Source organism: Lepisosteus oculatus, chromosome 10 (assembly GCF_040954835.1).
Source record: "Lepisosteus oculatus isolate fLepOcu1 chromosome 10, fLepOcu1.hap2, whole genome shotgun sequence".
Lineage (NCBI taxonomy): Eukaryota > Metazoa > Chordata > Actinopteri > Semionotiformes > Lepisosteidae > Lepisosteus > Lepisosteus oculatus.
In genome coordinates, this window is record NC_090705.1 from 8113570 (window position 1) to 8140708 (window position 27139).

General features: G+C 41.3%; 1 protein-coding gene across 1 annotated transcript; it reads left to right on the forward strand.

Moving 5' to 3' along the window:
- The first annotated feature begins 2270 nt into the window (after positions 1–2270).
- laptm4b (lysosomal protein transmembrane 4 beta) lies at positions 2271–24986 on the forward strand. Its single transcript, XM_069194827.1, has 7 exons — positions 2271–2664; positions 6727–6838; positions 10507–10580; positions 12083–12205; positions 14103–14201; positions 16392–16487; positions 23639–24986. The coding sequence occupies exons 1-7, from the start codon at positions 2572–2574 to the stop codon at positions 23714–23716; spliced, it is 675 nt and encodes a 224-aa protein (XP_069050928.1). The 5' UTR covers positions 2271–2571; the 3' UTR covers positions 23717–24986.
- The last annotated feature ends 2153 nt before the right edge of the window (positions 24987–27139 follow it).

Genomic DNA, 27139 nt, shown 5'->3' on the forward strand with positions numbered 1-27139 from the left:
CTTGCACCCCCACCAGTCAGGTAATAATGAAGACAGATGCAACACACGCTTACAAGAGGCTTATTGAGTAAAAGAGCAGACAAAACTGTCTTCAGGCTAATATTTACAATGGGAGGGGCTAGCAGAGCATGTACATCCTGCTCCCACTAGGTCCCTCACATTGACCGTCACAGTGCACTCGGAAATGAACCCAGATCTTCCTCGGGGGGCGGGACACTGCTTTTCTGAAACCGATCCTTCACAAGGGTTCCTGTCTTTTAAGCCAAAAAGGTGACACCAGTTTCTGACGCATTGCTATTTTGTTGGGATTCCCTTTCTCACATTGTTGGCACCCAGAAGCAATCGGGAACAAGGGTCAAGCCAAAACCAGGTCTGAAGAACAAAACAAGAGACCAAGGCAGAAAACCAACACCGAGACTGCGGCACTCACAAAGGCAGGAGGGGAACTCTGCGTTAGAATGAGGGGTAGCATCTTTCGCGAGACTCGAATAACCACTGGTGAACCAGGCAAGTGCTAGATAAGTTTCATTCAGGTAGTATTGATCCCCAATTCCACTCTTGTTACAGTGCTAAGTGGTGGAGTACCAGGCTGAGCAGGTGGTTGCCTGGAAATGGGGGAATCACTGCTCTGTGCACCAGTGGAATTTCAGCTGTGGGCATAAGACCCCCATAGTGGGGGTTGGGGAGACACAGGGGGGGATTTCCAGTCGCAGTCGGCTAGTGCTGCAGCCCAGACTCGAACCCACAACGCCTGGATCACAGCCGAACCTGTACTCGGGCAAGTGCCTGTACTAGCTGAGCTACCCGAGAACCCTGGGATCATTTTTTCACGGTCATTTCTGTCCAATGTTGGGAAGCTTTCTCTGAAGACCTGGCCCAACTCAGAATAAACATGAGCCGACGGTTGAGGCTCAGTCACTTTCTTTGTATTTTGTGTGTCAGGTGCTTAGTGACAATCATACGTTGACACAGGAACTTGTTCACAATGTTGAGCTTTGCTTGATTGAAATGGGTCTTTTTGCTTTCATTATAACCTAATGACTTATAAACAACCTGATGTTTTTCGCAGTAAAAATGATCAACCATCAGCCATTCAGCAGATGGCATGTTATATATAAAAAAATGCTCTTGATCTCTAGCAAAAGTTTGATATAGTTGTTTCTATCCATAATTTTACCAGTTGCGGGATCATATTTCAAATGATGTTTGACATGTAGATCCCTTATTTCTGTGGGGGGAAAGAACTGTAAAAATGAGCTCTACTCTTTCTGCAGACTGCACTGAGCTGTGAAATGGGCGAACGCAGTGCTTCTGCACTCTTCCATGGCAGCTGCCTGTAATTTGCCCGTGAGCAATTACTGCACAGAACAGTTTATAGCCACACAGTGCATGAGCTTCCACTCCATTTGATGATGTGCATGATAACTGCAGGTTTGAACAGTGCACGGAAATAGTTCTGGCCTATTTCTGAAGTCAGGAAATCACAATGGGATCTGGGGGAGGTTTCTTTTTCTCACTTCAATCAGTGATTCTCATTTCTGCTTACTTGGGATTCCCCTGTGCTGGTTTTTGTTCCAGCTTAGCCGTCAATCACCAGTATCGGTGATGCCAATAACTGACCTGCTCGCTGATTCTGTTTCTTTTTTTTTCTGTGCTCAGTCCTCGGTTTCAAAAATGCTCATGCTCAAGTGTGTGATTTCCAAACGCTTCTGCACGCAGAACTTTATGTAGTCTCTCCTCAGCCTTCTAACTAATCCATCCAGATATCCATGTGATCTTTATCCAACCCAGGGTTGCGGGGGAGCCTATCCCAGCAAGCAATGGGCGCACGGAAGGGTACACCCTGGATGGGACACCAGTCCATTGCAGGGCAGACACACACGCACAAAACTCACACCAGGGCCAATGATCCCAGATGCCAATTACAAATCTCATTCAGATTTTCCAAGAGCCCAAAGAAAATTGAGAGATAAAGACGAACGGAAATAAATCAGCCTGTGATTAAGAACTCAACTGGAGCAAAAATTAGAAGACAAAGGGGGCCTAAATTATGTGTCCTAAAGTTTTGTGTGATTTAGACCTCACACACGCCGCTCACAGCTCCCTCCGTGTTGTGCCAAAAGATGCAACCAGGTCCTATGAAAGCTAAACGCCTAGGCGAGAAGTCACACGTGTTGTTTGTTAGCTGGGCGAAACACCCCTCATCACAATGCAGAACGTTTACCCTGCGTGTAAGTAGAAGAAACAGCCGTGCAGGTAAAGGAATTTCCGGTCGTCATTCCTAGGCTTGCCCGGTGACGAGCTACGCGTCTCCCTGATCCCGGTTTAAATCGGCGGTCACGTGTCCCGGGATGTTTGTCAATTACTGCTGAGGAGCTTGCGGCGCCCAGGAGGACTGCGCACAGGAAACATCAAACGGATTGAGGACAGCTCCGCATACATGCCCTGCAGCTGAAGTGGGAGAACCGCCGTTGACGTTTTTCTACATATACGATTTCTTTAAAAAAAAAAATTCGAATAGATTTTTTTTTTTTACATGAAATAGTTCGTTCCAACGCCCGGTCTTCCATCATGATTTCCCCTTTGGACCGGTGGTACTCCACGAACTGCTGCCTGTGCTGTCATGTTCGGACTGGCACGATTATTCTCGGGATCTGGTACTTGGTGAGTAACCCCCCTCTCTGAGTTTTTTATTCCCGAAAACGCCACCGTGTCTCAAAAGATATCGACGTGGAAAACGCGACTTCGCCGTTAACGGGAAAACGGACTGTTTCAACTTTTTCGCTTCAAATACGCAAACTGCGCGTTGTCAATTGAGAAAATCCGTTGTGCGCCCGTTGTTCGAAGTACGTTTGATATCAGCCCTCAAAATGAAATCTTAATGTGCGATACTTCTGTAGCTTCTTCTGATAACGTAGAGTTGCATGCGCAGAGCATATTTGATTACGTCTCGTAACATTTTCAATTATGTCAACTCGGCCAAATTTGTGCCAAGACCCCAAATTGGTCATTTTCCAGGGGTGCTGTCTGGAACATGCGCTCTTCTCTTTAGCTTTTAATTTGCGTAATGGATTTTGACCCGCAGAGAAGGTTATTTAGATATATATGACCTCAAAGATTGCTATAATGTCGTATATTTCGTGCGTTGTGATTCTGTTTTCCCTCACAGACATGCATGGCATTCCTTGAAGTATATGAGCATACGCTGTGGTTAAATATGACCGGACGCTCACTCGTTTATAAATAGAGTTCTTACTGAGATAAACCCTTGGCACTGTTCCTTCTCGGATACTGCAAAACATTTCCACTCACGAACTTGCTCGCTGAAAACAGCCGGGTCCCTGAACTCAAACAATGACAAATAAAAAACATGTAAAAATGAAAATCAAAAACAGTACAGAACTTTCTAAAGGACTTTCTTTTTGTTTGTTTTTTTATCAAATGTGTCAAGAAGACTTTTATATGTGGATCATGTAAAGTAACTTTTTAAATGAGACTCGTGTACCAAGAACTTGGTGTTTTTGCCTTTAAGGTTATTTTTTTCTAGAATCCGCGCTGTGTAGACGGGGTTAATGTCTATTACGTGCTTAAACACACACACACATAGTCTCTTGAGATTGTATTACCACCATGTAAAAATAAAGCGTTTAGAGCAATTCAATCATTTAATTATTAACGGGTCTGGCTCACCGCATCCTACATCAACTAAATCAAACGTCGTATCGATTCACATTAATATTGACCCTGTCTTGTAAACTGCTTCAGTCTGAACTTGCAGACGCAATACATCTCCTCCAGAGGCATCCATCTATATATACCATCAATTTCTTTTTCAGCAGACATTTTTTAAAGTACCGGTGTCGCATCTAGTTCGGTATCCCCTGGAAATGTGTGTCCCCCTCCGAAATGCGCAGGCGCCGCCAAATCGGGGATTTATATGCAAAACCTGAAGGCAAAAAGACGCACTTCGCCTTTGTGTGCTCGTGTGCCCGCTTTCGGGTCCCCCTGTCTTGTGTAGAGATAACGTAAGCTTTCGTTCAGTTGGTGGCGGTTCAAGTTTTGCACAACAGGTTAATTCAGTACACCGAGAAACCGATATAAACACACACAACGTCTTTTTTTTTATCCATATCGTAACAAGCAAAAGCAAGAGTCGCCTCTATCGTGAAGCATCCAGGAGAGTGCGCATTTCGGAGGGGGTAGAGATTTGCAGGAGATACCGAGTTGCACACGACGCCCGTCACAGCCCTGTTACACGTGTTTATAAAGTCAATTTCAAGTACATGTTCATTCTGTTGCAGCATTCTATCAAGTCCTGACGAAAACCCCGGAGTGCGAGCGCTAAACAGTTAATGAGAGCAACTTTGTGGTGTTTTATTGCGACGGCTTCCAAAAGTTAAAGACCATAGTGCGCTCTGATGATCTCAAAGCATCTTACAAAATTATGTCAAAAAACAAAATTCCCAATTTTAAATAAATAATAAGAAATATTGCATTTTTACACAGACATATCACACACTCGTATGCCTAAGAGCAAGTTGAATTACCTATGATACGTTTACAAATGCGTTAGATCATTCACCAGATATTGTAACTGCAGACATAGGTGTCGATGCCAAAAATGCTTTTCGTTGAAATGGACATGTGTCCTTCCTAAACTATTCTGCGATACTTTGGCAATTAATAATTAACCGAGTTGATGATACTTCCTCCCCCGGCCGCCTTCAACTACTGCATATCGGTTTGTTGACGCATGTTTAATCCCAACCTCATCTCCAAACTCCTATTGCCTTTAACTCACTCCAGTGAAAGGAAAATACACACAACCTCACCGTTTAAACGTTCGCAGGGAACTATTAAATCGAGTCGTAATGCTGTAATCCGATCTCATTTCCTGAGTACAGGATACGGTTCCACAGGACAATAGCGGATTTTCCATTACCGGCGTTAGTTTTCAGCCGGCGTTTGGAAACGCGCTCGCCGTGTCTGCCCGGAGGAGCTGTCCAGCACTTCAGCGACCGGCTGTTGGTTTTCTCTTCGTTTCCCCGCAGTCAGTCCATCTGTCGTCTTCTGCCGATTGTGTTGGAGGCTTGTTAACCTTCCTTTGTTTCCCAATTTGTTCTTGTTTGTCAGCCTCATTGCAGTTCCAGCGGTTAACTAACTCGCTGTGAACGAGCGATAGGGGCGCATCTCTTTAACATCTGAATTTACCTGTTGTTCCATTTTGTTATATGCGTTCCTGTTCATTTATTCTTTTTATTTATCCCTACCAAACAGTGCAGTAAAATATTTTTCCTGAGCCATTTGAAAGGCTATTCTCAGAGAAGTAGTGTTCCTTAACAGTAAAGCAGTGTGCCTTGAAATCCAAGACACTTTTTTTTTTCCTGAACATCAGCTTAATCAAATTGGAATTTACATGGTGCACTGCAATTAAATTTTGAATACATTGGAACCTTGTTAACTGGAACTTTTGCAGATACTGAAATCAATGGTAAATCGTGGCGGCAGTTTTGTGAAAGGTGAAGAACAGATTGACAAAGCAGGTCATTGGAGGTCTGTTAGACCATTGAAGAACCCACATTTGTCAAGAGGAATTAAATTCCATCTATCCTTTGTTGTACATAGAATAACTTCCTAGACAACATGGAAAAATTATGGATTTCATAATGATGAATGATAATGGCCTGTACATATGTAACTATATCAATTAAATAAATTGTGGATATGTTTTTCTGGTCCAAAGCAGATAAATCTCTGGAATCATGTTGAGGCCCTGATTCAAGTTATATTTTCCTACAATATTTTGAGTAGGTCTGATTGTAATTCAGGATATCGACAAAGAGACGCTGACGTGCCTGTGCTTTCAATAAGCCTTAATTCTGTGCTTCAGCGCCCTTTACTTTCTAGGACAGTCTGACTAACTGAGGACCTGGGAGTTTAATACGTTCCCCTTCTGTCTGAGTGGTGCTATAATTCTTCATTACAGTCATGTATCCAAGGGCTAACAAGGGGAGATTCAAATCCACGGTGATTTATTTGAACATAATAATGAGGCAGCTATAATGGTTTTGCATATTTCCTTATTATCTCTAATGAGTTTTTTTCAGGGATGTTATAAATACCTTGTGTCTGAAAAGGCATACAAATGTGTTGACACAGTACAGCCTCTGTGCACGGGTGTCCATGTCTCTGTCATATTTGTATTGAGCCCACATAAGGGTAGATACGATTGTGCTTCTTGTTAATGGTGGCCTCAGACAGCCCACTGAAAAAGTTTTCTGACTCTGTGTCAGTCTGAGAGTCAGGCCTTCATTTTGTGACTCCCTCCTGAAATGAATAGTGGTTCTGATTTGAAACTAAATAAACGGATAAATTAATACAACAGTTTGGATAAGTTGTTATTGAATTTATACACAGATATTCATGTAAGTAATCTTTGTTAGATGCCATTTTATCTTCATTAGTATTGTCGATTCTGTACATATACGGCCCAGTCCTTGTGAAATCTCACAGGTTTGTCAGAATAACTCTTTTGGAACAGCAAGTTTAGGATTAAAACACTCATAAAGAGTTATGGAATTAGGACAATGTCTAGCAATCCATTTGTAGCCTCTGGAAGATTATGCTGATAATTCAATCCAGCAAAAGTGCAGCACTGAGCACAATAATTCTGCAACTGTGTGCAGCTTTCTTGTCAGCTGCTGATGTTTTGCTCTTTGTCTGCAGATTATCAATGCGGTGGTCTTGCTCATTCTGCTTACTGCCCTCAGCGACCCAGACCAGTATCACCTGAGCAGCGCTGAGCTGGGGAATGACTTCGATTTCATGGATGACGCAAGTAAGGACAAGTGATGTTTTGTGTGTTAAAACCTTGGAAAAAAGGAGGACTGCCTTCTTTCTGCAGTGTTGCTTGGTATGGTTGCTTGGTACTTTTACTCAATGGTCTCCCTAACACTATTCTCAATATGTCCAAAACTCTGCAGCTAGAGTTTTAACTCACACCAGACTAATTTTCCTGACTTTCTTGGAATCTAAACCTGAAACTCACCTTTTTACTAGGGCCTATATCTGATTGCCCTGCACTATATTGTATCTGTCTGAATCTGTATATATTTGTTTAATTTATTTTCTTATACTTGTGGTTGTACTTTTTTTGCCTTTTTCTTTATCATAATGTATGATGTATTTGGGTTTGGAGAGGTCCCTAACAAGTAAAATCCATTATTATAATAACAATAACTGAACTAACGGTCATAAAATATTTGGGCAGTAAAGAGAAAGTGCACTTGTGTAGCTCAAACGCAGTGGGAAATTGACAGTGTTTGGCACCCCTTGCAATTTAGAAATTTGAGAGCTGTACAGGAACACCCCTTGATTCAGTTAAAAATACAAAAATCAGGATTCTTGATGAAAGATTAACCATTAACGTCCTCAGGAATACAGACCAATCCATTGTCTGCCCATTTTTCATTTATGCTATAATGTAACTGCATTGAATGCTGCGATTAAGATTCTCTAGGTACAGCTACATATCTGTTTTTTATATTGTCAATGGTTTAGTTGTAAGAAACTGTAACTGTCTCTTGGGCCCCTTAAGAGCATAATTTACTTTGTGCTTTTTTAAAATAAAAATAATAAACAGCACTTCATCCCAAAAAATTCTGACTTAATTGGTCGTCTGTAAACTGCATTTCTGCCACTGGCACTGGTGACATCTATTAAAACCGACTGCCCTGTCCTAATTCTCAAGGATTAACCAGCTTATGGATGTCTGCTGCTGGCTCCTCTTATCTGACGTAAGGCCCCAGCCTGCGAAGGGTGCAGCAGAGCTGCGCACTCGTTTTGAGAGAGCTGTGGAAGCACACAGTGTACAGTGTGGATTTTCCCCAGATGCAGAGGATCCTAGCGTGGGTGTGTTCTGTTTTACAGCACATCTGCCATGATGATTATACAGTGCAGAGGAAAAAACGAAAAAACCTGTAACAGATGTGGTTTTGAAATTCAAGAGTGTTTGGTTTTAATATCAAACCTCCAGGCATGTGATGTTAAAATGTTACTTTATTACAATATATTGTATTTAGTAAAGTTGCTAACTTTTGCCTATATTTACCTATGTTTTATAATTTCCTAGGGATATTATCCCTATAGTTACAGTATAAGGGAAGAATGGATGATTTGTTCATTAATTTATTTTTCTTAAGGAAAGAATTGATCAGAGATTGATGTACAATTTAATCAATTTTAAAAAAAAGATGCCAGGAAATTGGATGCAGGCAGCATTTAGTAGAATGTGGAGTCTTGATACAATATTGCAAGTCTTCCTACCAGGGCTGTTCACTTTCACTGATACGATGTTCACATTGACACCATGTCCGCTAGGAAATATGTTTGATGCCCTACTCAAAAACTCCTTCAATGGTGGAGAAGTGTTGTGCTACCTTTTAACTCACAGAATATTGCTTAGTCGTTAAGATTTTTAATTGGAGCATAAATCGATTTTAATGAATCAGCACGTGGTTGTTATAGTGCCAGTTAAGACCTAACGATGTCACTTCTGCATTCCAATTTTCTTTCAGTCAATGGGACACAATTATCACAGTGCTTTCTTCTTATTATGGCACATTGGTAGTTCCAGAAACTGACCTTTCAAATCATTAATATCTGATGGTCTAGGCCATAAGTGTTATTTTGGGTTTACTCCTTTCAATGAAATGCACTGAAGTGATTATTGGAAAGGAATCTGCCCATTATCAAAGGCAGAGTTTCAGATAAGCCTTCCCTTCTAAAATAAACTGCCACATTAATCAGTTTATAACTTCAAAAATGTTAGAACATATTATAATAAACAAGGTCACTTGCTTGACTGCTCAATTCTGTGGCTTTTCAAGGGGCCATTCCCCTGCATTTGTTTAACCGTATTTCACAATGTTAAGCCAAAGCAAGATCAGAAAAAACAATTAGTTTGCTGTCTTAACCTTTATTGGGTTATTTGGAGGCATAATGGTTGCGTGTTAGTTCTCTAAGCAATGTTAAAATTTCACAATATCTAATATTTGGTGTCACCTATTTGCAAAAAAATAATGAAACATTGCAATTTTCAGGAAATCGGCATAACTTTAACATAACTTTAACAATTGTTTCATTTTAAAAGAAGAACATGTGTTTTGGAACTGTTAAGTCTGCCAAATACCATCAGTCATGGAACTAGATTTGTTTCTTTCCTGCAGATATTTTAGATGTTTTCAACGTTCATAGGTATTTTTATAATATAAAAGCTTCAATGTGTTTATGCTTATATTTGTAGTTATATTATTATACTTGTATTTGTTTCTTATGAAGTACAAATATTTGAATACCCTATCAGAAAACCTGATAGCTGCTTAGACCTGCTGTGCACAGCTGCCCACACTGAAAACTAAGTAACACCATTTGAAAACTTGCAAAAAAATAGGAAACATGGATACACCTTGAGGTAAGGAGAGCCACACTAACTTTAAAATAAACGAGTGTGCATTCTCCATTTTGTATTACCCATTCCTTATAATTTTGCTGCCGGTATGAAACAAGTATGACACTCTCCCACTACTAAACTTTTCCTCTGACACATTCATTCACTACTCTCCAGAACTGCCTGTGATTGTAAGGCAGGAGAGAATTATTCTTCTTTTTAAAGATCATGTGCTTTGAATTGTTTTAGTACACTACCAAACTTAGAAAATAAAGGAGGCTTTTGAATTAGGTGATGAAGCAGGAACTCAGAAGTCATCTTTGTTACTGGGCTCGGCCAGAACCGGTCAAACGTGTCTCCAGAGAGATTCTGGTGGAACGGGGAGTTCAGGTTTCCAATGGTAAAGCAACTGGCAGAGAAAATCGGAGGGGAGCTCTGTGGATCATATCTCAGGGTAGGCTATGATCCGGTGAAACCTCTAGTGTGAGACGGCCAGACCCTTCCGTCACTCATGAATTCTTTAAGACATAATGAAAGGAAAAATAAACCTGCAATCGACACTGAAGCTGCATCTCCCATTCGTAAAAGAGTTTTAAAGTAGCAGTCAGCCTATTGCTTGGCGGGAAGAGCAGCCTGCTTTGCACTGATAGAATTTGTGTCTTATTCACATTAAAGGCCTACAGTCTCTCCATCTTTTCCCCCAGTTTGGATTTGTCTTGGTCTCTGACATCATTTAGGAATGACGCATGGTCAGGTCATTAAAGAGTTTTTTGGCCAGATCCTGTCTGATGCTCAAAATCATACCTTGGGCAAGTGCAGCAAAAAAATCAAGATTCAAAATGTCATTGTCATTTGAACCAAGGCATGGGTGCAGTTACTGTACATGGTGAATTTTCATTCAAGCGAGCTGAACTGAAAAATCAGTCAAGGGGCATTAATAAAACAGACTCTATTTATGGAATAAACTAAATGAACTGAAGTCCTTTTTGTTTGCTCTTTGAAGCTGTGTGTAATTGCACTTAATTGCATATTTTTAGGAGTGTCTTATTTCCTTACAGATATCTGCATTGCCACTGCAATTTCCCTCCTCATGATATTAATATGTGGAATGGCAACATATGGTGCTTACAAGGTAACTGTTTACATTTATTTAAAACATTCCAGTTTTCCATCTTGCAGTGCTCATTGATAGAATCTACTGGGGTATTTTAATTGTATTTTTAGCCATGTTGAGGTTAAGTGGTAATTAAGACCTGTGTTTCTGATCGCATGCCTCAAGGACCTTTGCACATGAAAACACTCCACTCCACCAGGCATTAATCACACTTTTGGAACAACTTAAAAAACAAACCTAACTAGACTTCTTCAGTCTCTCTCAGTAAATACAGCTGGGCAGCTAAGCTATTATCCAGGTCCATAAAACAAGTCTCTCTCCGAGACCAAAAGAAAGTCACAGTTTTATATCTCTGGGCTTCTTGGTTGGTCATTTCCTTCTGTGCTCCCTTATCCCTCTTATTATGAATTGCATAACAGAGGTTCTGATGGCTTTCTAGAAAGCAGAGTCTATGATCCCTTGGAAGCCTCAACTTCCTGGTTTTAAATGTCACCTGACTAATTGTCTTCCACTAGTTGGTCAGGTGACTGAGAATGCTGGTCATTCCCCTTTGCCTTCTGGGGAATGCAGTTCAAAGAAGAGTCTCCATCTTGTTTGAACCTACCACCCTCTCACAGTGGTCAGTTTAGCCCAGTATATTGCACTGACGATGTTTGCTGTGTATTAATTTACTCCCACCTTTCAAAAACATTCTGCATTGATTACTTGATGTAAAAAATTGACGCCGTTTGAGTGTGCCTTGTAGTGGATTTGAGCCCCATGCAGATTGTAGTTCTGCCTTGCACCATGTTCTTCTGGGATTGGTTCCAGGTTACTGTGATCTTTATCCACAAAAGAGAGTTTTTGATAATGGATGGTGTAATTCAACTCACGAGACAAGAAAAAGAACTAGAAAAGTAAAAACAAGTTTCACATTTGTCATCAATTTTAAAATATTTAAAAATATAGATTTTCCACAAAGTTGTTTTTTGCATTAAGAAGTGTTTTCTTACCACATCTTCCTGATATAACAAATACTCTGGGGTAGAAATTGTGAGTATTTTAGAACTTGTTACTTTATTATTTGTGAAGAAAATCCCATCCAGTGGATTAACAGCAGACAAAGAGATTCATGCAACTGTTTTTAAGAGCTGAGGAGATGGTCAAGCCCTAATCTCACCCATGTCCAGCTGCCTACATATTAATATCCCTCTTCTTACTTCACTACTCGATTGTGTGTTTGCTTTTCACATCCCTCCCTCCAGTCCAGCTCCCTAGCTTGTCCTTTATTAAAGGGGGGCTCAGATACCCCCATTCTTACAGATGGGGTGTTGTTCTCTAAACCAGGTGAGTAATCCCTATATAGCTCACTATTTGTAACACATTGTTCCACCTTAATTAAGGTTCGTCCAAACTACTGAACCTCTGTGTCTGAAAAACAGCTCTGTGAAGGCTCGCCTCTGACGTGAACAGAAGATGGCTTTCTCAAAGGTGATTGTTGTGCTGATGAGCGTTTACACTCTCTCCTCTTGTCTCAACAGCAACATGCCGCTTGGATCATCCCATTCTTCTGCTATCAAATCTTCGACTTTGCTCTTAACACCTTGGTTGCAATTAGTGTTGTTGTTTATCCCAACACCATTCAGGACTACCTCCAGCAGCTGGTAAGTATGGCTTTCACTTTTTGAAAATAAAATCGTTTTGTGAATAAAATGCATGTAAATTCCTATAGTAATCAGAATCATTGAGTGAAAACATCAGCAAGTTCTAACAAGGATCTATTTCAGATGTTTCCTCTTTAAAGTTCTGTTACCAGTTAGGAGTTTCGAAAATGCAAATGACCGAGCAGATAAATCAATAAGTAAATCAAAGAAACATAACTCCCAATTTGTAAGGTTTTTGCCAAGAATATACCTGAGCAGTTGGTATGATTAGAGGTGCATGCCTTCCTTTTTCTCTGGCACAGCTTTGGTGAGAAGAGTAATAATTCAGACACACTGGGTTAAGTAGTTTAGTGTGTCACAGACATTTTATATATGACACACAACTAAACTACACACAACAAAAACCTACAACACACAAGTTTCACTCTTTTCAAAAATTACAATAAAAATAAGGTGTTGCAGTGGCCATGTTCCAACCATCCAGAAAGACCTCAGACTGCTTCCAAGAATTCGACTCTTAAATGACGCCTACAGAGGCCAAAAGACGGGATAAGCTGCATTCGGCACTAAGCAGAATGCAATCTGTGGTTAACATGGAGTTACATGGGGAGATAGGTTCACATCCATTTGGCGAATGGCAACCTATCTCCCTATTGTAAAGAGGGATTTGTCACCAAGCGTCTTTCAGGACCCTATGCAGACAGCACAATCCAGAGAGGGGTGAGAAAACATGGGGAAAAAGGCTAGGATAAGGATTGGAAGGAAAACGGGGGGCGTGCCCAAGGTGTGCTGGTGTTCGGGGGGGTGTGTCCGAGGCAAACAAGTCCAAAGGAGTCCATAAGAATATCCAGAGTGAAGCCAAAGTCCAAAACCGGGTGATCCATCCTGACAAAGACAAATGTAGTTAAAAGCCAGAGCGGGATCCGGTGAAGGGCCAGGAGAATAAAAGGGGGGTATGACCCAGATGGTCAGGATGCCCTTGTGAAGCCTATGCCGTCGATTTGCTCCTGGATTCGCGGGGAGCCGGGCTTCTGGGCGTCCATCTTCCAAAGCTGAGCCCAGATAGGCAGGAACGTCTGGCTTTTATAGGATGGGGGCAGGAACCGGAGGCAGGTACAGGTGATCAAGAATAAAACAAGGAAGGGCTGGAGCGTCCTTAAGAGGAGGGGTTTACGATCGTGACAGGATTCTTCACTCAGGAAATCAGTTCCCTAAAACCACAGAATAGCAGGCTCTCTTAGCAAGGTTCAGATACTTAGCTCCAATTGGGTCTTTTTGGTTGATCCGGAACACAGGAAAGGAAGACGCCCAAGGCAAGACCTCCTCCTTCTCATGTCTTGTCCTTTATCTTCTAATACGGTGTCTTTCTGGACTATTGATTGACACTTAAATAATTTCCCCAGAACTTACTTAGCTAAGTTAAACCAAGGTAAACTTTATGATTGCTTTGATCACAGACTCCCTTTGAGAGCTGGAAATGTTTGCAATGCCAGATGTTACACATTTTATCTAGATTATTTGAGGTGCGTCCCTAGTCACCTACAGCTGTAACAATATAGTAAAAAAGTCCTTTGTCAGAAGGTACTGTGTTTTGTGATAGTCAGTATTTGGCAAGGGTCTGTGGAACCTGTTTTTCCCAGTGGGTTAGCTGCTAGGAAGAGCAGGTATTGTAAGCATAAAGTGTGGTGTTCTGGATATCACAAGGGAAGGCTATGTGGAAAAGGCCTGGAATTCGAAGTGGTCCTGCAACATCATGCTCAAGCTCTGTGCGTAGAGGACATTACTTGAGGAGTCCAGCGTGTTTTCGGCAATCAAAAAGACCATCATTCTGGCTTCCACAGGGGGGCTCCACTCCTAGTTTGGATTGACAGTTGCTCTGTGTCTTCTCCTTTCACAGCCAGGGAACTTCCCATACAAGGAGGAGATCATGTCCATGAACGCCATGTGCCTGGTCCTCATTGTGCTCATCTTTATCGGCTGCATTCTGGCCTTCAAGGTAACGTTGCTGGCTATACCTTGTTACAACCCATTCTTCATCCTGTCCAGCCTGGAGCAACATCATCTGAGCAGTGAACAACATAATAGCCAGACTTTAAAGTATAGAATGAGGAAACTTCCACTCTCCATAAAGATGTGTTGATCAATAAGGGCTCTTGAAACTGGAAGTGCTTGTTTAAGACCCATACATTTCAAAGTATAGTGTTTGTAGGACTGTTCGGGGAAAAAAGTTAAGACAAAAATCCATCCATTCTCTAAGCTCTTCATCTAATTCAGGGTCTTGGGGGTGCTGGAGCCTGCCCTGGCAAGCCTGCCCTGGTGCGAGTCCATAGACACAGACATAGACGCAACACACACACACACACACACACACACACACACACACACACACACACACACACACACACACACACACCAGGGTCAGTTTTCCCAGAAGCCAGTTTACCTACCAGTATGTCTTGGGTCTGTGGGGAGAAACCGGAGTATCCAGAAGAAACCTACGGTATGTGAACACGAGGAGAACATGCAACGGACATGCAGATAGCGCCCCAGGTCTGAGCGTGATTCCGGGGCCACAGATCTTCAAACCACGGCACCACCATGCCATCTGTCAAGACACAAAAATCCATGTGACAGATTTTAACTTAGAAGCAAACAACTATTATCATTGCAATTGAAAGATTATGGTGTTCTATAATGCCGAATATATAATATATCATCTAGGAATAGTTATGTATAAACTTCATCCACGCTAGTGTTTTCCACTAGTGTCATCATACATACAAAACTGAAAATGCAAAAATCCTCAGCACTTCTAATTTCAGCAGACCTCCATCCACTCATATGTCTGCAAAGTATGAGAAGAATGTGTTTTCTTTTTAAAAAAATAACATTAGGAGTACAGGCCTAATATAATTTTTACTTTATGATGTATATGCTTCCATTTCCAGTAAAAAAGCATGCATTTGCATTAATTATTCTCCAGAGTGCTTTTTACTATAAATTTTACATTGTCAAAGAAGAGAACCATGGTTGTCTGAAGCATGAGTCAAATTAGTTTTATAATGGAGCTCAGGGGATATTTTCTTAAACTTCAAATGATGTGGCTAGCCCAGAGCCTTTAAAAAGTGAGCTCTTCCAGCACATTTGTTTCTATAAAGCAATAATAGAATCCATTGATAGAGCAGCTCTTTAATGTTGCTTTTGGCTGTTTCAGCACAGGGCTGTCATGTCACCCTGAGAAATGGTCAAACTGCTTAACATCCTACTGTGCAGTTATATTTTTATTTCACAGTGACAACCAGAATATAATTTTAGTGAAGCTTCAAGTTTCAATGAAGGTTCGACCACAATGTTGCTATTGTTTGATTAGCTTGTTGTGTATGCTAAGTAGAAAATATAATAATATTTTATTATTATATTTACGTCCCTTGGAACATTTGCAGTTTTTGTTGTATCAAGTGCAATAACAAAATCAAAGCAACTGATCGTTCCCCTAAAAAAAAGACCAATAGGAACTGTAGACTGGAATTAACAGAAGCGGTATTTTTCATATTTACAGAAATAATACATCTGTCTCTTCTTCCTCTGGTTTATTGTCTTTCGTGGGGATTACTGTAAACATTTGTCTTCCTCTGAATGTCCATAAGGTTCAAATTTACAGCATTTTTAGTAAAAAGGCTGATGGGCCTATTCTGATACCAATGAGCGCTGTAAAGGCAAATTACAGTTCAGCAATTGGGTTACAGTAAGTCCTATTTATGGTGGACAATAGGCAAGGTTTGCAGAGTGAGCTTTATTGGGGTAAGTCATCTAGCTGAGGCAAATGACACCTCATTCATAAGGACAGAGTGTTTCTCTGAGCCCATAAGGGGAACGAAGAAGGGCACGGAAATGTTCAGGGTCCGATTACCGGTGAAGATGACAGAGTTTATCATGGGATTGAGTGAAAACAATGTGGTAATGGGAAGCAGACAGAAGAACGTCAGGTAGCTGAGATGTGCAGGGGAAGCAGTCGGATCTGGGCTGGAGACAGGAGGGGATGATGGGTAGTTAGCGAGTGGTAACGTTGCAAACAGGAACCGGAAGGCTATGAATGGGAAAAACTGTAAGTAACTACTGGATTACTATATAATTATCAAGTGAGACTTATTTTGTTATTCCATTGCTATTTCCTTTGTCTCCCTAGGCGTACCTGATTGCCTGTGTGTGGAACTGCTACAGATATGTCAGTGGAAGGGGCTCTGCAGACATTTTGGTGTACGTGACAACTAATGACACTACAGTAAGTCTGCTCCAGAAAGCCTTCATGCAAATGCAAAACTTAAATGGGGAAAAAAACTTTTCCTGTTTGTACAAGCCCTCTGCTGTCTGAATGTATGTTCGGTATGCTTATATGTCATATGTTATTTACTTATTCTTAATCCATTTTTGTTTCTTCTCGGTCTGAAAAACCCAATTGAGTCTTTTTAACCTCAGCTGCAGCTCGCAAATGAGTGAGGAAAAAGCGAGTCTCCTCCAAACCACTGACAAGACCAGTTTGTGCAGGTTTACTTTTCCATGGATACCTGCGTATTTCCAAGAATCTTTTCCTTCACATTTCCAGAGAAAAGTTCTGACGGGCAAAGAGCTTTATGAAAATCACTCATTTACCTAACAGAGAGACAATTATGAAGGGAAAAATCTCTTGGCAGGTTTTTAACAGAAACAACTGGGAAACTGTCATGCTGGAAAAGGAGAGGAAGCACAAAGTCTACAGTTGTTTAAAGACTTTAACCCAGAAGACACACACTGACAGGAACATTAGCTTGGCCAGTTTACGATGACTGCTGAAGACTGCAGGCTTTGCCCTCACCCTTCTAGAGCATAGATTCAGCTTCCCAAAATATTCCTCTGAAATATGCTTTTTGTATACTGCGTGAAACCTCCATAGGAGGCGACATCCATAATCCATTTTCTAACCACTTTATTCAGTATAAATGTATCCACAGTGCAGCCTGAGCCTTTACTGGTAAACTACAGGCACAAGACAGCAGGCACCCTGGATGGGATGCCAGTCCATTGCAGGGCAGACACAGACACAAACGTACGTGTGTTCAGACTCTGGGGTTAGTTTTCCCAGAAGCCAATGAACCTGCCAGCGTGTCTTTGGACTGTGGAGGGGAAACCCACACGAACACGGGGAAGAGAACATACAAACTCCACACAATAGTACCCCAGGAATTGAACCCAGGGTCCCATCACTGCGAGAGAAAAATGCCAACCACAACCACTGGGCAACCATTTCTCGCTAGAGGCTACATAAGATACAACATTCATAACCCTTTATGACTGTTGTTCTGAAAGACATGACAGGTGTTCATTCCATTTGTGAAAGTGCACATTCCAGTATGTTTTAGGTTCAGAACTATGGTTAGGGTTAGAAGTCAGTGTCAGGGTTAGCATTAGGATTTGAGAAATTGTGAAATTTTTTGCAAATATTGTCTTTTGCAAGGCTTATGAACCTTGTTATGACATCTTAGGTATCCACTAAGTAAGTATTGTGAAGGTATTATGCAGGTTCCATAAAGCTTAATTGAGAAATAAGAAACCAGCACAAAGATACCATTCAAACACACATTTTTAACATTACCTCAGTTTGTAATGTGACCATGGCTGTATCAAGCCAGATTGAATGCACCTTAAGAGCAGCAGAAGCCAAACGGGATCTGTTTTATTAATCACGCATAATTGCAGCTCCCTGTATACTCTGAGCAGGCTGTAGCAAATAAATTAAGTACTAAGCTAATGAGAAGCAGTTCAGTGTGTGACAGCAGCAACACTGAACACCTGTCTCTTTTCGGATGGAGTTACAAGGTGCCGTTCACTAGTATCCCATGAGGGTTTGACCTCGGACATGGTTATTGTCCTAATGCGTATGGCACAATGGCAATTTAAGCAGTAAAAAAAAAATACCGACTAGATCCTCACCCAGCACCACCATTACCACCCAGTCAGTAAATCCTATTATATGTGCTCTCTAACTCGGTGTCTTAGGCTGTGTGAGGCACCAGTAGCCCCAGTAGCCTGAAACATCCCAAGAACCCAACCCAAGAAATCCATCTTTATCGCAGTGTGCTTTTTCCCTGTTGCTTCATTGGCGTCCCACCTGCTTGCCTGATTTACTCTTGTTAAGGAAAAATCAGAGTGGCGCTGCGATTGGTGAGCTCCCTGTTGATTTTCTTTTGGCGTTAAACTTACATTCACTGGAATCAGCCATCATAAATCCTTCACAAGACATCCCACGCTTGTGATGTAACAGATTTCTGCAGCAGGTGTGTCCTTGACAGCGGAAGAGAGTAATAATGGTCTTTCTATAAGCAGCCGTTGACCTCTGTAATCCCTTGCTGATCCCTAGTGTTCTAACTCCCCGCTGCAGAGATCAGTAGCCCAGCCTCTGCCCAGCGAGATCTCCAGCCAGAGTCCAGTCCTCAGGGTATCGCTGGGGCTCTTTGTTTTCTGCCTTTGCTTTCCCCCCCCTCAATAGTACAGAACTGTCCCATCACAATGATCTTGGAATCCCATGATCTGGCATCAGGAAGCAGGAGTCAGATGAAGCATGTTAAAGAAATAGGCGTCCGATTTTTCTCGTTCAAGTGCGTGGGCACAGCCTTGAGAAGAACAAAACAGAGACACAGAAGTTAGATTTCAGTAGTTGGACTCTCAGAAGCCCAGAATCGCCAGCTGTGAGAACTTAATGATCCCTAGGTGTCATGTGAGGTGAGGCTGTACTGAGACTGACACTGCTTGACCTTTACTTGAAGATTCAGCTACACTTTCCTGCTCTCCCGGGTCTTGGAAGAACTGTATGCCCAGACTACCTTTGGAGAAAAGAGAATGAAGTCCATGTGGATTAAATGTATGAGGCGAAAAAATGTTTTTTTCAGCTCAGGCACAAGAAGCACAATAGCAGCACAATTAGTTTAAAGCAGACGTTTGCACTAAATCTTGTTGTACTGTCCAGCAGAGTCCTGGGAAATGGTCTCTTACTTTGCTGCTGTGCATAAGTGTAGAGCTATGGAAAACATCTTTCGGATTTGTATTTTTATATCCCACTAAAGAAGAAAAGTAAGTCACTTTAATATATTATTCCCTGAAGGGCACTGTTCTTAAAAGACGTCTTCACCTTGGAATTCATTTTTACAGTATTGCCATGGGTGTCTACAAAATTCCCCTCAGAACATTTCAGCTTTTCACTACTTTGTGGCAGGAAGACGCACTGACCATTGCACACCTATAAAAGGGATTTCCTCAAAATAACTCTCTCCTAATCTTACCTTACGCTCTTCGGACTAAATGCGTTACGTCCTGAATTTGTGACCTGGCACGATTCAGAGCACGTTAACATCTTAGAACTACGAACCTTAATTATACTTCATTCCTTCAGGTTCTAAGGTGGCCAGTCTCGATTGAAATATGTTTTAAAGAATGTTTTCCAGGGCTGTATTTCAAGAAATGACCTTCAAGTCTTTAGGATAGTAACTGTTCGGTGGTTAGTGACCCAGGCTGGTCCAACACATCCACCTCTGAACATAGTGTCGTTAACTGTGATAGATTTGCTGGTAATGAAAACAACGCCTGCAGATGCCTTCTCAAGCTAAGATAACACCGGGACGTTCTCAAGGTTTCAATTACTTTCACTGCTTAACGTAAAGACTTAACGTCTTTACTTAATGCAACATTTTTGATCAACAGAGAAGAATGTCATTAGTAATTTCATTAAGAAAATATAGGTAACACAGTTAAGATAAACATTATTGGCAACCAAAATGAAAATGGCAACCTAATCCATGTGTTATATTGGCTGCTAAGTAGTGTTTATCCACAGGGGTCCCTTATATCTACAAAACAAATGCTGTAATGAATTCTAAGTGTGGTGCGGAAACGTCTTGAATATATGGCCCTTAAGCATTCAGCTGCTTCCGAAAATGCAAATCAAAACAAAAAAACATAGTTTCTCTTCCAGCTCATTGCGTAACATTCCCAATGATTCAGAATCCCTTAATCTGCATTAAGGTGCTTTTCCAGATTTGTAGTTCTGTTAGCTCGAATTTATCTTGAGCCGAAATTAGCATGATCAAAATCTGTAAAACATTTTGGGATATAGATAGATCGATACTTTATTGATCCTGTGAGGGAAATTGCAGAATGCAGTTCTCTATAATGTTTTACTGTATATATTGCTGATAAATACTAGGTGCTAGTGACAATAACTGTATCACTGGGAGTTTTTCCATTTATCTCTGCCTATACACTCCAGTCCCAGATTTATTGCTATCCACTATCTCTTCATGTTGATGTTTGCTAATTCCCCCCAATCTGTGAAAAGCTCTCTCATGTGATCTCCTCTGGGTAAAAATGACCACCTTCTTCCTCTCTTTTACTTGAGCTTAGTGTTCATAAAAATTGAAAATATACACCAAGGTACTGTAGATTTGTGGAATTTTTAAGCCTAACTGCAGAAGCAGACGATTATCTGTTGTATAATTCAGGCGTCTTACATAAAAGTAATTATTCTTGGCTCCTTTCCTCAAAATGGTTGAGTAAAGGCAATAGGGGGCATTTGAATGTTTTTATTAAAAAAGACTAGCTACTGTGTGGGTCAACAGCATCATTGTCCATTATTGTGAGCATGAACTTACCACCTCTCTGATGTAAGAAGGCCATATGCAGACTGTCAAATAACTATCCCATCTAATATTTGTAAACTACAAGAAATTTCTTAAATCGTAGAACAGGGGTGATTTGCCAAGCAAAATAACATCTGTGTTTTTGGAAAAAAAACACAGACGGGGAAGAATGGATTTTGAATCGCCCTTTCATGAATGTAAACGTTCAAAATGTTTTTTTTACGTTGCAAAAAAATGGCAAATCAATTTGTAGAGCAGAGGTGGGCAACCCTGGTCTCTGGGGTGTGTGTTTGTTTCTGTTCTTATTCCATTTCAGTCCTTAATGACTTGAAATAATTAATTAGGTGCTTAATTATTAGGTATTAGGTATTAGGTGCTGATTAAAAGGTGCCCTGAAAATCTTTCAGAATCCAGTACCAGAGATCCAGGCTTGTCTCTCCCTGTTGTACAGTTACAAGGGCTGCATTCTCATTCATATTAGACTGGGTTTCAGATATTGTTTGCAATAGTCTGACATCAGGCACAGAAACAAAACAAAAAAACTTTTAGGGTCAACCATACCAGACCAAAGCAACCTCTTCTGACTTTGACACTAGCTACTTCCAGAACTAGTCTCCATACCGAGTGGGATGCTGAGATCCCAGAGTGACTCTAATGATCCTTAAACACTCTTGCAGATGGCAGCTATACTACAGAAATGTTTGAATATGGAATTCCACATTATGGATGAAAATAAGAAGCAACGGTCCCAGCAGGCTGTCAAATGAATCAAATCAAACAGTTCATCTGGCTGTTTGTTTTTGAAGGAAGCCAGGCTGTCAGTTTCACCAACGTTGGCTGGGTAGCTTGTTCCATACTCCCACAACCCTTTGGGTAAAGAAATACCTACTGTTCTCAGTTTTAGACGTGCTTCCCTAAGAGAGAATAGATATGAAAAATAACCTTATGAATTAAATAAAATTAAACAGAAAATGGGATTACTTATTTACTTTGTAAGTTGATTTTTTTTACACTTCTCAAAAGTACAAGCTTGCCACATAACTTGAACGTTTAAGGGTTAAATGTTTCCAGTGAGGTAACAGCATGGACAGAACAGCCCTTCCCGCAGAGCTGAGGTGTTGTGAGAAAGGTGTAGAGCTTTTGTCAGAACAAATGGATTCTCTCCTGCAGAGACCACTTGAGGTTTTCGTTGTTAAGTGTGTGGTTCAAGCGCGGACTGTGTTTGAATTAATCTCTTTCCTTGTTCTTTCCCCTTCAAATGTTTTCTTCAGTTGCACTGAGGTGCAGTAGTTGTACTCTCTGCATTTTGATGTTCACTGTCAATGAGGCACTTTCTAATTAGATTTAGTTATAATAAACACCAGTTCTTGATTTGCATTTTGTTACAGGTTTTTTTTAAAGATAGTTCTAGTTCATTTCTGTCTAGGCAGCAGGGTGAAAGAGTTGTTGGGATTCTGGCTCTGTAAGTAGAAGGTTGTGAGTTCAAATTCCAGGTTAAAGTGCTTCTGCTGTACGCTTGAGCAAGTTGCTTCACTCAGCTTAATACAATACAATAATGCTGCTTTCACATTGACTTACCAATTAGCAACTGAAGTACTTGTGTCTCAGCAGCTGGTAAAACATCTGACTAAGGATCAGCTAATGTCATCTTTACTTGCTCCAGAAGAAAAAGTCAGACATTCAGGCATCTGTTTATGTGAAATTAGTCAGATAATTACACAATGCTTTCTATAGAAGGGATAATATTTCCCTATTATTTTATTATTTTTATTATTTATCTTATTTATAAGATAAGATCATTTTATTAGCCATATACAATTTTTTGCATTAGGAATTTGTCTTCACATACCCCAGCTTAACACTCCATGAGACACAGACAGGGAGAGAAGCTTGGGGTTAAAGTGGAGAGTCAGCTATTGTACGGCGCCCCTGAAGCAGTTGGGGTTAAGGGCCTTGCTCAGGGGCCCAACAGAGTAGGATTCCTCTGCTGGCCGCAGGATTTGAACCAGCAACCTTCCAGCCACAACCTGGCCTCTACTGTCTATACTTACAAAGTTATTACAAAATGTTTAAGGTGGAAACTGCTTCTGGAGGTCTGTGACACATGGCCATGTTAAAAGGTTAAAGGGGGAACTGCACTATTTTCATATTTTGGGGTTAGATACAATCAGCACTGATGAGTGCGTTTCAAACCACAATAAAAGTAAAATGTATTCAGTAACTTGTAAAGCCTCCAATTTACACCACAAAATAGACAAACTTTCCAAAATATGCACAGCAACATCTTCAGCGATTCAGAACGAGGCAACAAAACTTCCAGTCTGTCCTGTTGCAGCCCTATGACACTGTAAACAAGCAGGCTTGTGAATACATCTCTTTAAATCCAATAGAAATATTGCAATCGGTTTCAATACGGTTTTGCCGACAAATACTACTTACTTGTTAATTATACATGGGACATTTCTGTGATGAAATGTCTGCTGCACCACTTGTATTTATTTGCTTGTGCATCACATTACATGAGTCGTTACAGTGACTAGTGAGCGGGAAGGGCCGAATCACGTCGATATGCGAGTTTGCGACAACATGGCAACTTACGGTACTTTCACAAGATTCACGTTTTTGCGCTCAAATAACGTCAAAGAATTTATCTTGTTGCCGATATTATAACCAGTCTGAGGATTTGGGACTGCAGTGCTGTTCCCCTTTAAGTGAAAAGTCAAACTTTGGTGTGAATAGAATAATGACCTCTGTGTCCTCGTTCCAGGTTCTGCTCCCACCATACGAGGAGACACTGGGGGGTCCCGAGAAGCACCTGCCTCCTCCCCCCTACGTCTCTGCCTGAGAGGAGGCTCGGCCCTCTCCACTCTCTCCTCCAGCAGCTCATCTGTCATTCCCAGAAAACAGCTCCTGCACTACACTACACTTACTAGACTCGATTCGGCACGTTTGAGAGTTCCAGTCATCTCATTGCTCTTGCTGTGCTCTCCTGGGAGCGCGCTATGGTTAGCTTCATGATGCAAATCCTGCCTGCAGCGTGTGGTAGTGTCCACTTGTTACCTTTCTAGTGTAAGACTGAGTCCGGCAAGGAATTCTGGAAACTGATCATTTAGCAAGGGGCGAAACCTTTTAAATACGAGCACTTTTATAAGTACACTGTCCCCCATACCCGCTGAATGTTACCCTAGGTAAAGGATTTTTATGAACGTTGTGTAAAAATTAAACTTTCACATTGAAAACTTATTTTTTCCATTCAGAACAGAAGACAAACATCAACCCCTACAGCAATTCAAAAGCATGCAGACCTTATTATCACTTTACATTTGAATCTGGTCATGTTCGTGGTCCAATCTTTCTGTTTTTTTATAGATTAGCTCATAAACAGATCAAAGATCAAGATTGCCTTTCCAAACGATTTCTTTTCTGATTGGATGCACTTTATATATGTAGTGTTTCTGAGGCGGGAAATGTTCCAAAGAACCTGCCTGTATCCTGGCTTGATCTGAAAATCACAGAAAATATGTCATCATCATGATATCTCACTTGTAACGTGTCTTGTGTATTTTGCATTATGTTTGCAAGATTGTGTACGTGTTGCCAGTTTCTTTTTCTTATATGTAAAATTGATCTCTCGTGTGTGTAATGGGAAAGGAAAAGCAAAAGAAAGAAATTATTTTGAATTAAAAAAACGGGGCCTGTCCTTAGAGGACATAGGACAAACTGTTTCCTAGTCTAAGTCATAAGTTAATAACTAGTACTATGTCAATGTGATATCATCTTATAGCACTGCGTGTCCTTTTATTTCGCTCTGCATTTGAAATGATCCTGGCGTGGTAAGTTTCATGGGAAGCAGCTGTGTTGTAATACTGTCACCAGACACGTCATGTCCATGTGCCTCCAGAAACAGGCTGGCAGCATGCACTTCCAGTAACAAGATGCCAGTGCGGTTCGGCCTCACTTACTGTAGTTTGTGTTTCATTTCACTGTTCCTATTATCTTACAGGGATCGGGATCTAGTGTTTCGGACTTATTCACACAGTGCACATGCAGTCATTCACCCAGCACCGGGCTTGTTTGTGTGGCTAAAAATAATAATAAAAAAAGATAAACCAGCAGTACGAACGGTTTCGTTTACTGTAAGTCAGTGTCGCCCTGTTTGTTTTTCTGTTAGAAATAAAACAGTTTGGGGATCTTCTGAAACATGTCTAAATACAACCAAATTTGTGCATGATGGAATGTTTTAAAGCCCTCTCTACAAAATGAATACTTAAGGACGCATTACCCTGTATAGTTTGCTTTATTATTTGTAATATCAATACAATCTTAATGAGTCTAATAAATCTCCTCATATTTACGGTAATTATTTCGTCTTAAAATTACACCACAACACAAAATAAAAAATGCTGGTATTAACCAGTTGGTATTAACCCATCTTTATGTATAGCGATCCTTGATTATATCATATGCAGACAGCAGAATCCAGAGGGGAGTGAAACAAGAGGACTAGGATCGGGGCTGGAAGAAGAACAGGGGGGCGTGTCGACGGTGTGCTGGTGCTGGGGGGGGGCGTGGTCCAGGCCAACAAGTCCAAAGGGAGTCCGAAGGGTAATCCAGAATGAGCAAGAGTCCTTGGCCGGGTAATCCATCTAAGACAGGGACATGACAAAGTTAAAAGCTGGAGCGGGATCCAGCGAAGGTTCAGGGGAATAAAGAAGGGGTAAGGGGGCCAGGCACTCCCAGCCCCGGACCCAGATGGTCAGGACGCCGTTGTGAAGCCTATACCGTCAAGCCACTCCTGGACTCGCGGGCAGGCGGGCTTCCGGGCGTCCATCTTCCAAAGCTCAGCCTGGAATGGTGGGGGCATCCGGCTTTTGTAGGGAATGGGCTGAGACAGGAGGCAGGTGCAAAAAATCAGGACAAACAAGGAAGAGCCAGAGCGTCCTTTAAGGGAGGGGCTTACGATCGTGACAGCACTGCCATCTTTATCCTTCGGGCAACATAGTCAGTTCTATCAAATCTGTCCTGTGTTTCTACTTCGGCAACAAGAAGTTTCAAACAGTTTCTCCAACATTTATTTTCAGACCTCCTTCAGGACCAAGGAAGTAGAAAAACCACATCAGCATCAATTAGAGTAGTTGGTGTGTTTAAAAGGGGCGTCCATCTCCAGTCCACCGTGCAGCAGGTTGTACAGGTCTCTTTAAATCTCCAGCTTCCTAAGAACAAGAACATAAAGCCAGTAATGAGCTCAATTATGTAATTAAGGGCCCAGGTGGGGAGAAAACCAGACATTTCCTGATCCTCCAGGGCTGGAGTTGTCAGCATCTCCTGTGAGGATGAGGGTTAAGTCACAGAACAGGCAGAAAATACTGCATCTGCACGTGTTGTTGCTTAGGGCTTTGGTTTACAATATACTTGCAAGCAGGGCCAGATTCAGTTCGAAAAACACACGGTGTAAAAATGCCACTCTCATGGGCAGTCCTGATCCTGGAATGTCAGCATGTCTGCAGGTTTTCGATTCAATTCACCTCCTAACGAGCTTAATTAGATCATTGTTGACTTAATGGGACCAGTTTCAAGAGCTTCTCCCAGCCCTTCAAGTGCTTCTGCTTTGAGGAGACTAGGAGAATTATTCAAATTCTTCTCCTATGAAGAATTTGAATAAAACATCTGAGGGTATTTACAGTATCGCCCTCCAGTCTCTTTTGGCCTAACCCTGAAGTTGAATGCAGAGGGCAGGATCGCCGACAGTCATTTTCGAGATGTGCTGTTTGACTCCGAAAATGTTAGAGCTGCTGTTTGCCGCATTTATTTTTCAGAAATTGATGTGGGCGGCTTCCCCTGAGATACGTGTTTTTCCAATATTTCCAAGAGTTTTTCCAATATTGTATTCCTGAATCAAAAAGCAAATATAGGAAGACAGCCATGTGAGTGGAAGAAACAGGGCCTCTTCACGCCGACTTGAGCAGCAAAGGCGGGAAACACCGCGATGGCAACCTAAAGAAACAAAATGACACGTAAATTAAAATAAATACTCCAAAAACATATTTCCTTTTTTCCCCCCCCGATTTTAAATACGACATAAATCAAAGAAGAGAACAGAGGAGAATGGCGCGGTAATTAATGAGCGCCCGAGTAATTAACAGTACGTAGTGCAATCTTTGTGGACCGGCACCTGCCCCACTGTCTGCTTTAGGAAGACCTTTGACTGAGGGGAAACTCAACAGGGAGACAAACGTACCTTCGAAAATATTGGCCATTCCCTCCTGTC